The 13305-nt window shown below is 41.0% G+C and overlaps 1 protein-coding gene across 8 annotated transcripts in view; it reads right to left on the reverse strand.

The window, feature by feature from the left end:
• cdc42ep1a (CDC42 effector protein (Rho GTPase binding) 1a) overlaps window positions 1-13305 on the reverse strand; it is a 47379-nt gene that overhangs the window by 19875 nt on the left and 14199 nt on the right. For 7 of the 8 annotated variants that reach the window (XR_008569584.1, XR_008569583.1, XR_008569585.1 and 4 more), the window contains exon 2: window positions 4084-4973. Coding sequence is in view for 5 of the 8 variants with exons in the window: in XM_054767984.1 (XP_054623959.1) it covers window positions 4084-4555 (472 nt within the window). In the remaining 3 variants the exon portion in view is untranslated. Of the gene's footprint in view, window positions 1-4083; window positions 4974-11047; window positions 11323-13305 lie in introns of those variants that run through there. The other variant, XM_054767986.1, reaches the window with a different exon arrangement.

Genomic DNA, 13305 nt, shown 5'->3' on the forward strand with positions numbered 1-13305 from the left:
AACACTTAAAAATGTATGTGTCTGTCACAGAAACACTTGAAACGGTGGAGTCTGTCTGAGTATTTACATGCATCACACACACACACACACACACACGCACATGCACATCTACTTGTACGTATACGCAGGCAGGCATGCGGCATAAATCATGAGTCTGGTGTTAATGTGGGTCATTCAGACACAGTCTCTGACAGTTTATTGCCTGCTGTGTCTGGATGGCTGCCTTTTATCAGTGCAAAAGCTGCAGATAGCGGGCCAAGGTGATTCATAAAGGCATCTGGGGCAAATCTGTCCAAATAATTGAGTAGACCTGATGGACGAGTTTTACTGCAGCCCTGCACATTGTCGCCAAGTCCCTGCAAGAGTTCACAGGCGGCCTGTGTTAACTGGTTTGACCCTCACTTATGTTTTTTGCTTTGTTTCATCCAATCATAATCATAGGGATTACTCCGGGGTTTGGTTGTGTATGTACAGTATGTATGACAGTGGGAGTTTCCAGTGAAGATATATTATCTTTCTTTAAATGGTGTCGCTCTGATCTTCGCTTCTTATGAGAAAACAACGTACTATTGCAAACTAGAATGACCCATGTTAGAGTTCAGATCTACAGCATGTAGGGCGAACAATCCTTAATCGGAGTCTTAAATTCTGCATTTTTACTGTATGTGCATCATTTTTGTCACTGATATCCGTGCATGAATTACTGTGGTGACCTTAATACACTAGGTCCCCAACTTACGAACACAATTGGTTCCAGACGACCATTCTTATGTGGAATTTTTTTTAAGTAGGGGAAAAGGTAATATTACCAATGATATAGGTATGACATGTACGTGTATACATATACAGTATATGTGTATGTTTGTAAATATGAGTTTGGATGCAGTAGTAATATTAAACGAGGATAATTAATGAAAAAAACAATAATAAAAGTGATATAATACATAATGATAAATGTTATTTACCTTTGAAGAGGAGTGGCCGAGCATACGTCGTTGTGGAAGAGTTGGAGGAGGAGTTATTGAAAAAAAGGACAAGTCGTTGTTAGACTCTTCTAAAATAGGTCGTGTTCTGTGGGTGGTGTAGAATTAAGCAGGCCTATTAACTCTTCATAAACTTTAATCACACGCTCTGTCCGGGTTGTATAATTTAGCTTTCCATTTAGCTTTATCTCCCCAGCGTCTAACTTTTCCTCTGTTGGTCACATTAGCTCTAACGCTGCCTCTGTTGGTCCCATTAGCAGTGTCACAGTGCCCTCTACTGGTCAAGCATGTACAGTAGCAGTATAAATACTGATTGAGTGAATACAAGGCAAAATAAAATAAAATATAGACCAGTCGGCTTGTGTTCGTATCTACGAATGTTCGCTAGTTGGGTTTCGTAAGTTGGGGACCTAGTGTATAAGACAATCGTAAACATCAGGCGACCCCTCTTTTAAAGAATAACCTTTACATTATTCGACAAATAACTTGAATTGCAATAAAAACAATCATATTTCTTAGCTGCTAGAAATTTGTTTGACTTAATTGATCACCACTGTCTTCAATTTTTTTTTGCGGGTGGCTGCAACTCTACAATTCACAGATGTGTGTGAGTAACCGGAAGAAAAGCTCTGACTTGTTTTCTGAGAACCTGTTTGGCACCTGCCTGTTGATTTGCATGTATAAATCTTGAGACTCCGAATATAAAATGATCTAAGGAAAATATGTAGCACTTAAAAAAATGTATTTGTGGCCTTTATTGTCTTTCTACCGAGACCAGAAGAAGTACATTTTTAAATGTTAAACTCTGTGGTATCAAGCAACCCCTGTAGGGAAACACTTGGCTTTCTATCAACTCACTGCTCTACAATGTCCAACTTAATGTGTCGAAATTATGTGCTGACACCACAAAAACACTGTAAATGGAAATTCAATTGGGGTCATTTTGTTGTGGTGGACCCAAATGGTCTAATTCAACAGCGTAGCACAGTGGGTGATATTGATGTTATTTCAATGTGAGAGCACTGGGAAGGCAGGTAGTGGTGCTAGATGGCGCCAACATACACTAGACGCTGCAGCAGGAGGTCTGTTTTCAGCATTCTGTGCCTTTGTCTCACCAGACCCTGACATTATTCACACATTGTAAAGTGTCAATCCAGTCAGTCTGGCATTGTTGCTATTGCACAGGCATGTCTTTTTAAAATAATATAACCACATAATGTGGCGGTCATGGTCACTTTATGGTCTAAGGTGAATTGAGTGTCTTTATTTAGGGGCTGATGGCTGATGGGAGGAAGACAGTCAGCCACATAGTGGCCAGCAAAGTAAAACAACATCATTAGATCACGAGAGCTGAAGGAACATTTTTGCAGACTCCCTCTAGTGGCTGCTATAGACAAGTTTGACTGTATTACCAATGATATAAGTACTACATGTACGTGTATACATATACAGTATATGCGTATGGATGTAAATATGAGTTTGGATGCAGTAGTAATATTAAACGAGGATAATTAATGAAAAAAACAATAATAATAAAAATGATATAATAATACATAATGATAAATGTTATTTACCTTTGAAGAGGAGTGGTCGAGCATACGTCGTTGGTAGTGGTGGAGGCGGAGATATTGAAAAAAAAGGACAAATGGTCGTCGTCGTTAGACTCTTCTAAAAGAGGTAGTGTTCTGTGGGTGGTGTAGAATGAAGTAGGCCTAGTAACTCTTCATAAACTTTAACCACACGCTCTGTCCGGGTTGTATCATACAACTACAATTTAGTTTTCCATTTCTCCTTTACACTCTCTCCCCACGCCAGCCTCTCTGTTGGTCCCATTAGCAGTGTCACAGTGCCCCCTACTGGTCAAGCATGTAGCAGTATAAATACTGATAGAGCGACTAGAAGGCAAAATAAAATAAAATATAGACCAGTCGGCTTTGTTCGTATCTCCGAATGTTCGTTAGTCGGATGTTCATAAGTTGGGGACCTAGTGTATATCAGTAGAAATATTGATTGTGAACTGCTTCAGATGAGTGTATGGAGTGTATATGTTTGGAGTTGTCTGAACCTTTTATCACAGGGCCATTCTATTTACGCTCGTTACATTTGACTGAGCGCCTACTTTACATGCACTGCCGATCACCGGTGTAAATTAGTCACTAATTCAAAGTTATTAGCAGTAATCTAAGTCAGGCGTATTGGTGACTGTACTCAAAGATAAGGGAACTTATTATACTGTACAGTAGAGCAGGGGTCACCAACGTTTTTTCTTGTGAGAGCTACTTTTAGAAAATGAAATTGGCCACAAGCTACTCATTTTTGTAGAAATGATTTTCATACCTTATTTCAACCCAAACAGATCAAATATGCTTGTTTTACCAAAACATTCACAAAATGCTGGTATCCACAACTCACATTTTATGTTTCAGAATATTTTTCTTTCTAGTGTTCTCACATTATTAACTGAAAATCTGAATGAAAAGCAGGCTTGCGGGCACCTCATGTGGTCGTGGGGGGCTACCTGGTGCCCGCGAGCACTGTGTTAGTGACCCCTGCGATAGAGTATTGGTATTACGGCAAGATCACTGTGACTGAAGCTATCTTACTTAATGAGTTGGAATTCCCCTTTCTCTAAATCCCTGTATGGTGCAGCTCTATGTTATCTCTTGCTCTACATGGGTCACTGTGCCATGGCAAATATTTCCATTTTTTGTTTTTTGGTACTGGCTCTCACTGTGTCTGGCAAAAAACATTCTGGCCTCCCCACGAAAGGCCCAGGTACCAAATGTAACGCCACTGGAGAGGTTGGGCGGTTATGGAGGAGGAGGAGTTATGATACCAATTTCAATATATTGGTGGTCAATGAAGTCAAGCAAATGTCGGGCATGTAAGATGAATGAAATATTGATAATATCATAATTTTAAAAAATAAGTCATTTTGTTTTTTTCTGTCTTTGATTTTGTCCTAAAAAATATTTTCCTAAAAATCGGTCTTAAAAAGATCTTTCATCTTATATTCAGGTCTTATGTTGGGGTTGATACAGTATTTGTATTTCCATTGTGTTTCCAGCTTAGAGGTTCCACTGTGTATCGTCATGCTCACCATAAGAACTTTTCCTCTCCCCTGGCGTGCTTTGGGAACTTGGAAAGAGCACCTTAGTGGTGGGACTCCCGTTATAGATGTCTACGTCCAGCCTTGGGAGGGAGACGGCATTCTTGATGATTGGAGAAATGGGCGGTGGTGGCAGTGATGCATCCTTGGTTACCTCCCTGGGTCGGTTGTCAGAGCCCCTCCGAATTTGTTGCAGTTTCCTGGAGAAAAACGCTCCAAGTTTGTTGTCCGGTGTGGACATAGAATTCATTTCTCCATTGCCCCCATTGGCTGCGCCGCCATGGTTGCTGAGGAAGGAGGTGTCCCCGAACACGTCACCGCCGCGGCCAACGTGCATCGTGTGGCGAAAGTCTCCCAGAGGGGGGCTGATCATGTCCACCGTGAGGTCACCTTTAAAGCGACGTTTGCTGTGAGAGTGTGTGACCAGACCTTTTAGGCCCGAGAGCTTTTCTTGAAGATTCATGTTCACAAGGCTTAATACTGAAAATACTATAGTATGGAAATAGACTTTAGATTGAAGTAGCTGAACTCAAAAGCAAAGTATGAACCTTAGAAAAGCCCCAGGCAGGTTCTCCAAGATCTGGAAGCATGTAATCTAAATGACTACAAAGTTGAGGCGATCAACTGGAACATTATCTATGTTTATCATCTGCAAGCCATAATCCATCCCACTCTTTGCTGGTCATTGTTTTTGCAGAGCTGGCAGAATGAAACCGTCATAAATTGCAGAAAACACTGTGCAGTTGTGTCCCTGGAAGAAGCCTCGCCAGTTGGACTGCAGTCAAGTCATTGGTTTCCCTCGCTTTGGCTTTGTCGACATCAGCTCAGAAATAGGTCCGAGTCCAGCTGCAAATGGTTCTGTGGTCTCGCCGTGGAACCATCTATGGAGAGCAAGAACAGGGAGAGAAGGGCTATCTTTAAAATGGAGGCAGGAGGAAGAAATAGATGACATTAGCAGTTGTGGTAGTTGAGACGCTTTCTTATACTTAGAAACGTGCTTGCGCGTCTAGGTCCTCTGCATGTTTGTATTATTCTGCACTCCAAATGTCGACTGGTCTGGAAGAATCTAAATTTAGACCAAAGTCACTCCCCTGTGCATGAGACAGTCTGCAAGTCTGCTTCTTAGATGTAAAAACACGCAGGATATTTCTTCTTCTATTTGTCCTGTTTTAACTGTCATGGCGATTGCCCAAAGGAGCTAGCTTTTGGCTCACTTTCCACTTTTTGACAGTTTTATATTGTATGTTGTAGGAAATAGTCATTTTTTTCATCATCTGTTCTTTGCCAGCAGCAGTAATGGATAGCCGATTCCTAAATATTTTGATAACATACGGCCCCTCTGGTTCTCTTTAAAAGTGTTCTTGCACCGAGCAGCAGCAGCAGCAGCAGACAGGCCCCCTACACATGCACGGCCCCCGTCTGGTTTCATTAATGACTATGCTATGGTTCAGGAGATGGGGACTACGTCAGGTCCGAGGCAGTCTTTCTAATTTGCAGCTGACCGCAGTCACAGAATCCTTCGCTCCACTTCCCCCGGCTGGCATTTTTAAGAGGGGCATCTGGAAGCAGAATGCGGGAGGAAACACGCCACATACCAGCACTGATCACAGCCATATCAAGCCTAGCTAAACAAAAAATGGGACAAGTAGCTAAACAAAAAATGTTGAAGCTGAGATGGCATAGGCCCACAGGGACCTTGTGCACATTCCCATGAACTAAACTGAAGGGACAGACTCAAAGGCAGCGGGAAAAATGCCATAGCAAGGTTTGATTTAATTGATAACCTTCTGGATTATGGGAACACACATGGGGTCGTTAATTACCCTGACTGTGTGCTTACGGGAACCTCTAATGTATCGTCTCTGCGTGTAATCCCTTGACAGACCTTTGACCACAACACAGAGGCAGTTACCCAGACCAACCCCCCTTTGGACTCCCCCAGGCCAAATAGTGACGGCTCTCATTTGTACTTGTTTATGTGTTTGCAGGGTCACATAAACACAGAAGCCTGCACTTTTGGGTGTCAGATAAATAGCCTGTAAAGCACCACCAGGCTTTATAAACATACGGTAATAACTTTAATGCTATAATCTTTGTTGCGGCCTGCCTGGGGGGTGCGCGAGGCCCGGACATACCCTAGATAATCCACTAAATCTTCATCTGTTACCAGAAAATATGCACTTCTGTAGGGCACAGGTCTGGCTATTGTGGCCCCTTTCAAGACAGGAAGAGAGAGCTGGAAAGGACATGGAAGCAGTGGCGACTATAGTGCCTAACTGTATTGCACGTTATATGTATTTTGCATTTAATACAGAACGATACAGTGTGTATAAATCATTTCTCATCTCAAAATTCTCATATAGTCTTCCGTCGCCACATCGTGGTTCTAATTTTGTGCCTTCACTCTACAACAGGGGTGCCCATTACGTCGATCACGAGAGTTACCGGCCGATTGCAAAGATAGTGTAGGTTGATGGCGTAAACATCACTTTGTTGATGTCATATGACATCAGTCAGCTGACATTAAGCTCCTCTCCTGATTTGCTCTTGCTCCCCCGCTGCAAACATTAAGTGGTGAACAGATGTCTCATACACATGGAGATGCAACTTCCATCTTTATTATTCTGATTGCAGATAAACTAACTGAGCGATGCCTATATCTATAATAAAAGTTATCAGTTCACTTGTAGTGGCTACTTATGTAGAGAAAAAGTTAACTGTTTGATGGCTTTGCTTCACGTCCTGAACTCCACTATAGAAATGCGTGTTTTAAACACTTACGCCTGTTAAACTATTATTTCATGAATAATTGGAAAATGTGCCCATTGCTGAAACTACTTCATTGTGAATGTAGTATTCGACATTGATCTCTAGGTGTCAGTAATTGTTCCGTGAGACAAGCACCAGACTTGATCGCTGGAACAACAGGCTTTTATTGCAGGTTTAACTTACCGGTATCTTTCAACAGGCACAATAATAATAGTTATTATTATTATTATGATGTATATTATATATATATATATATATATATATTTATCTTTCTACTTTATTGGGTAATACGAGTGGAAAGATGACTCGATGGGTGTTATTTCATGACTAGAGGGCTCTAGTAATGTTAAAAACTGTATTTGGAACATCATAAACAGGTTTTCTATGCCATACCTACCAAAATGTTTCACTTATAAATAAGGAATCCTACTTTGCGGAAATCGACTTATCACAGTCGGGCCTGAACCCAATTAACCGTGATAAATGAGGGATTACTGTGGTAATTTTCTTTGAGTCTGTCTATTTGACTGCCTATCCTGGGGCACCTAACAGCATTGTTGGACAGTTGCTTTCATTGCGCTCTGGGACCTAATGTAACAATGGGCCAGGCAAACATGTGATGTTACCAGAGAAAGAAGAGTCGAATCATTTGTTGTTGCTATTACTATTTATATATCCTTTTAAAAAGCACATCAATCAGTAAGAGGGTTTTCCTGTGATGTAACGAGTCCTTAGTGCCCCTCCATTGTTTTCCATATTAAATGGAATGGAACAAATGGCTGTTTGTGATAACATACAGCAGATATCATTAACAAATGTTGGCATGAGCACCCTTCTGTGTATTGTGATAAAATCATGGATTTCAGTGAATGTTGGTTACTGGACAAATATGCCTCCTCATCACTGATACATGTATATGATCTATTTTCATGAAAATTTAACTTGTTTTTTTAGCTGCTTTGGCAGAATGACAGAATACTTTGGCTCTGTTTCTATCTACTCCTTTTTGGGCATTTTGAACTGTGTAACTGTGATGTTTGTTTATGAAACTTGTTAAGCATGTCCAAAAACATATAAACCACGACCATGACCACGAATGAACAACTTCCTGAGCGTTTCCTGAGCTCTTTTTCCTCTTTCCATGTCTCTATCTACTGTACTAGTCATTTAGTAGGAGATACAAGTTTGTGTGCAAACATATTCCTGACCATCAGTTGAGTGAGTCTTTGTCCAAATTATGACCATTAAATATTTTATTTACCGCAGTGTTATTTAAAAAAAAACACACACACATTAGGGGACTTGCTAGACCAGGGGTAGGCAACCCACGGCTCCAGAGCCTCATGTGGCTCTTCAGCCTTGCTGATGGCGCTCCCTTCCGGCTTAACAAAAGAAAAGAAAAGTAATAATGGTTATCTAATAATTTATTTTTATTTATATATTATTGTATTTTTGTTTACTATGTTGGGATCTTGGAATTCAAAAGGAAACTTGTTTAAAAGTTAAAAAAAAAAGTTTTTTTCCATTTTAACATTGAAAATGCTTTATTATTAAATGTATCGAATAATAAAATAAATAATATATACATAAATAAAATAATAATATAAATAAATCAAATATGTACCTGTATAACAAGTATGTAACATCCACATCTAAGCCCTTGCCTTGACCTGCAAACGGCTCCTTGAGTGTGTGACCCCCGCGGTAAGCTAATCTTGAACACATCCCAAAAAAGAAATTCCAAAAAGGTCCAAATATGGCTTGCGCCTTACAAATGACAACCTACAGTCCTGTGTAAAAATCATAGTAGCCACATTTTACATCTTCTGTGTAGCAGGTAAATTTTTTAAAAGATTAAAACTGTTACAAGCTTTTATAAGCTGTGTTATTTTTTGCGGCTCCAGACTATTTTTCTTAGTGGAAGAGGAGGACAAACTGGCTCTTTTGGTAGTAAAGGTCGACGACCCCTGCTCTAGACTAATTCTTTTCCCCGCTCAGAACCTCACACATGTCTCACTCCTTCTGCATTTTGCCTGTGATTGTTCGTCTTCCTGTTTGGGCTTTGCTCTCTTTTGAGTAACAAGCACATTTCACACCAACACTTCTGGAATGACGGCGGTGCTAAATCCTTGACTCTGCTGTAGGTTCAACATCAGTGGACTTTTTTTCTCGTGTCCTTCAGGCTGTAACCCTGCTAACCAGGTGAACAAACACACAAGATAAGGCGGCATTTTTTACACTCACCCTTTGGCTCTCTACAATCTTTCTATTTTCACCATTCACACTCATTTTGAATCCAAACACAACACTTCCTCTTCGGTCGAGAAAATGCGGTAAAGTCTTCAACAAATATTCAGACTCTCTTTGCCGTCTGTTGATTCCCTTTCTACCCTGCAACACAAATAAACTTATTTCTATCTCCCCTTTTCCTAGTCATGCAATCTATTAGTTTGCAACAGAAGATTCTCAAAGAATTTCAAAACAAGACAATCACATTTCATTTGTTGTCATTTAAAAGCAGCTAAAGATGATCAACACTGAAACAATAATCAAACAATGATCAAACGGTGAGTTTAAGAGTGTTAAGTCCAGTTGAGAGACAGTCTCTCCAACATGTCCTGGGTCTTCCCCGAGGCCTCCTACCGATCAGACGTACCCTGAACACCTCCCCAAAAGGGGTGTCCGTGAGGCATCCTGACCAGATGCCCGAACCACCTCATCTGACTTCATCCTCTCAATGCGGTTCTACTCTGAGTTTCTCCCGGATGACAGTGCTTATTACCATTTCTCTATATGGGAGAGCCCAACCAACAAAGGAAGAAAACTCACCTGGGCCGCTTGTACCCGCGATCTTGTCCTTTCGGTCACTACCCAAAGCTCATGACCGTAGGTGAGAATAGAAACGTTGATGGACTGGTAAATCGAGAGCTTTGCCTTTCTGCTCAAGTCTCTCTTTACCCCAACGGACCGAAAGTCTGCATCACTGCAGACGCCGTATAAATTTGCCTGTCGATCTCGCGTTCCATCCTTCCGTCATTCATGAACAAGAGCCCGAGGTAATGAAACTCATCCCCGACCTGGAGATGACACTCCACCCTTTTTTTGGTATGCTTTATGGTAGACATCAGTCTGAAAAATATCTAAAATGATCTAAAAAAAGTATGACATCTTGCATGCTTGGCGTTTATGTGCAATACCTTACCAGCAGCGATGCTACTGTATATAGAACTCCAAAAAAGACATATGATTGGAGGCTCGGTGTTCCCAAGACACAGTAGTTAGTGACTGCTACTGAGAAATGCTGACGTTGCGAGTTTTACCCTCATCTGAAAAATAATTGTATGTGATCCATACAAATTTACGTTGGCTCTCTATATATCTAGACTGTACCAGTATGTCATAATCACAGTTTGGTGTGGGCCTTGATTTTAAGGTCACGGTCACAGTTAATTTTCCTAATAGTATGGGGCAGAAAAAGCAAAACATAAAACTGCTTACCTTTTGTGTAAACAGTTTACAGTGGATACCCGCATATTCCTGATTCAGCATTTGTGACGCCACCAAATTGTGAATTTCGGTCCAAAAAATGATTTTTTAATTTTCAATTAATTTAATTAATAATTTTTTTCTCTGAAAATAGGCCATCCTTTCAGCAGAAAACACATCTCATTCACCCTAAGACGATAATAATTTATTAATATTAGGGGTGTCACAACGCGCCCAACCCACAACACGAGACAATGCACGAGACTGGGTCCACGAGACGAGACGATATTTTGAACAATTTTAAGAAAAGTGCAATGAAAAAATATGACTGGAAAAAGTGCTTTTTTTTTTACTTAACCGAGACACAACACAATGCAGGTGTGTTTTTAAATTGTTATTGTCCCATAACTTGACACCAAACAATATTATTGTCAACATTTTTGGAGACCAAATAAATCTCTGTTATGATAATATATATAATACAAGTAATAAATAATAATATATCATAACAACTCAATATTTTCTTTAATATGTCATCTTAGCCAAAGAGGTGAGGAATTACTTTCATACATATTTCCTCTCGGGCAATTTGTGCTGTCTCTCAAACATTTTCAGCATTTCTTGAAATTCTGGCTTTTCAACTGTATTAAAGAGCAGCATTTGTTTTGCGATGATTTTACGCTGTTATGTTTGCATTTACTTTGCCGACTGAACGTCTCAGTGAGTGTTGACTGTCAGGACAAAGGCTCCGCATCTGACTGACAAGAGGTCTCACTCTGTTCGCCGTTGTTCTATGAAGCACCTAGGTGCTGAATCCACCAGTGAATCCTCTTCCTACCTGTTTGAGGCGAGAGATGAGAAAAACAGACATGCTTGCACATGACAACATATGGAGCCCGGTGAAATTCTTCAGTTCATTTTCATTTGTTGTGTGGTTAATAAATTAATTTATTATTGCGAGACAGTTTTTTTCTGAACAAGAGATCTCATCTTCAGAAAGAACTCTTTAGATCAGGTGACACCCCTAATTGATATGTGATGATAAAACATAAAATGTCCATATACATACAGTACAGCAAACATGTAAAGGCATAATGATGGGACGTCAGTGCAAAATGGCAGCGCCCTGTTTGTGTGGCTACAGCAGCATTACCTTTGAAAATCAACTCTTTGTTACAATCCTGCCTCAAAACTTGCATCGTAAATCGTTACTGCAATTCACATAGGCAAGCAGTGTCGAATACTTAGACACGGACGGCTTAGAGAGAGTGGCCCCACAGGAGACGAAAGCACGGAAGTAGCGCTAGCCTGACGACCACCGAAGGTTCCATACCAAAACATCCAAATACAAATGTGCCAAAGTATGTTGGTAAACATCACTCCCTGATGCTCTAAGCACCATGCTGGACAACACGTTGACAGCTCAGGCTGTTGGCTCATTGGCTAGCGCCGCTAGCGGTGGGTGCAGGACCATATTGCACAGGTGACCACCGTCAAACTCAAACATGTTTAGGGTGTCACAGGGATGACAGAACGCAGATTGTGGCCAACATCAATAAACATTCCAACGACACTGTTCATAATGCCCTGAACACTCATCTCTAGTGAGAGCGTTTGTCTATGAACACTTCTAACACTCAAACATGCCCAACATGGCCACCTTTAGACCTGAACTTTCTTTATTTTGTCAATGTTGAATCAATCTGAGATAGTTTACAAAAAAAATGCACACAAATACTGTCCAACACACGCCAAAGCAACAGGTGGCGCTATAACCCTTAACAGCAGGGCCATTTTAGCCACTCAGGAAAGTAATTTCTGGAAAAGGTACAACAGCAATGGTAAAGAAAAGGAAATCACACATGGGGACTGACAGTGAGGTAGAGTTGCTCCTGAATGTCACACCATATTAATAAATGGTGACACTGTGAAGAAAAATGTCATAAAATCTTAAATTAATGTAACAACGAATGACTGTACACAAGGCAAAAATGAGGCATAAAAAAAATACACATATACCCCTTTGGGCTAGTTTTGCTAAAGGAGTGGGAGTGAAGTTTGACCATTTGTGGTGCTTTCACCAACATCTCCATGTGTTGTCAAAAAATGTCTGGGGAATCCGGTGGTGTGAAAACAAATACAGCACTCGGATTCAAAATTCGCACCTCTGCAACTGACCCCTTCCCGGTTGCGTCAATGACACTTAAAAGTCACAGGGCGTCCTGCCTCAAAGTTACGATAGAGAAAAAAATACATAGGGAGTGACTGTTCATCAAAAGATTTGATTCGTTGAGAGTGTGACAGCAAGAAAAAAAACTATGACACATCTGGCTGAGTTTATACAGAAGCAGGAAATGTGAAAGCCTTCGCTCAAGGAGGATGTACCGTACTCCCACTTTGTGGAGACACAGGGCTGCTTACACACGAGTGCAGCATATAGTCACATAACTGCAGCAAGTCATTCACCGAGCCATGTTTTTATCGATTGTGCATGTCTGTCTGTTGGCTTTTTCCAGTAGGCTCTCCTGCCAGTGCACGTGTGTGTGCATGTGTGTGGTATTTCACACTGTGTCCTCCCTTATGGCATGCTGGCAGGTTGTAGGGCTCAAAAGGCCACTGTCCCCAACCTAGTGCTGCCGTGCTCTCTAATTAAAACACCTCAAGGCCACCAAACCTCAACACGGTCCACCTACTCCCAGCGCAATCATTGATTGTAGCTTATGCAAATAAAAAAATCTAAGTTGTTAATCCACAGCATGGTTGCTGCAGGTCTGTAATGATGATGATATATTTCTGCTGCTGCCACTGCTTGTGGTGTATAAATATGTCGGCAAGCGGGTTGAGTTTCATGACAGAAATCTGAGAAGACGCTCTGAACAAGTCAGGTGTCTCCCCTAGGTTTACAACTTCGGGGCAGCGTGGCCGACTGCATTGCAATCGCTCCTCGACAGCCATCAC

The sequence above is a fragment of the Dunckerocampus dactyliophorus genome, chromosome 2 (genome assembly GCF_027744805.1).
Source record: "Dunckerocampus dactyliophorus isolate RoL2022-P2 chromosome 2, RoL_Ddac_1.1, whole genome shotgun sequence".
In the NCBI taxonomy this organism is placed as follows: Eukaryota; Metazoa; Chordata; class Actinopteri; order Syngnathiformes; family Syngnathidae; genus Dunckerocampus; species Dunckerocampus dactyliophorus.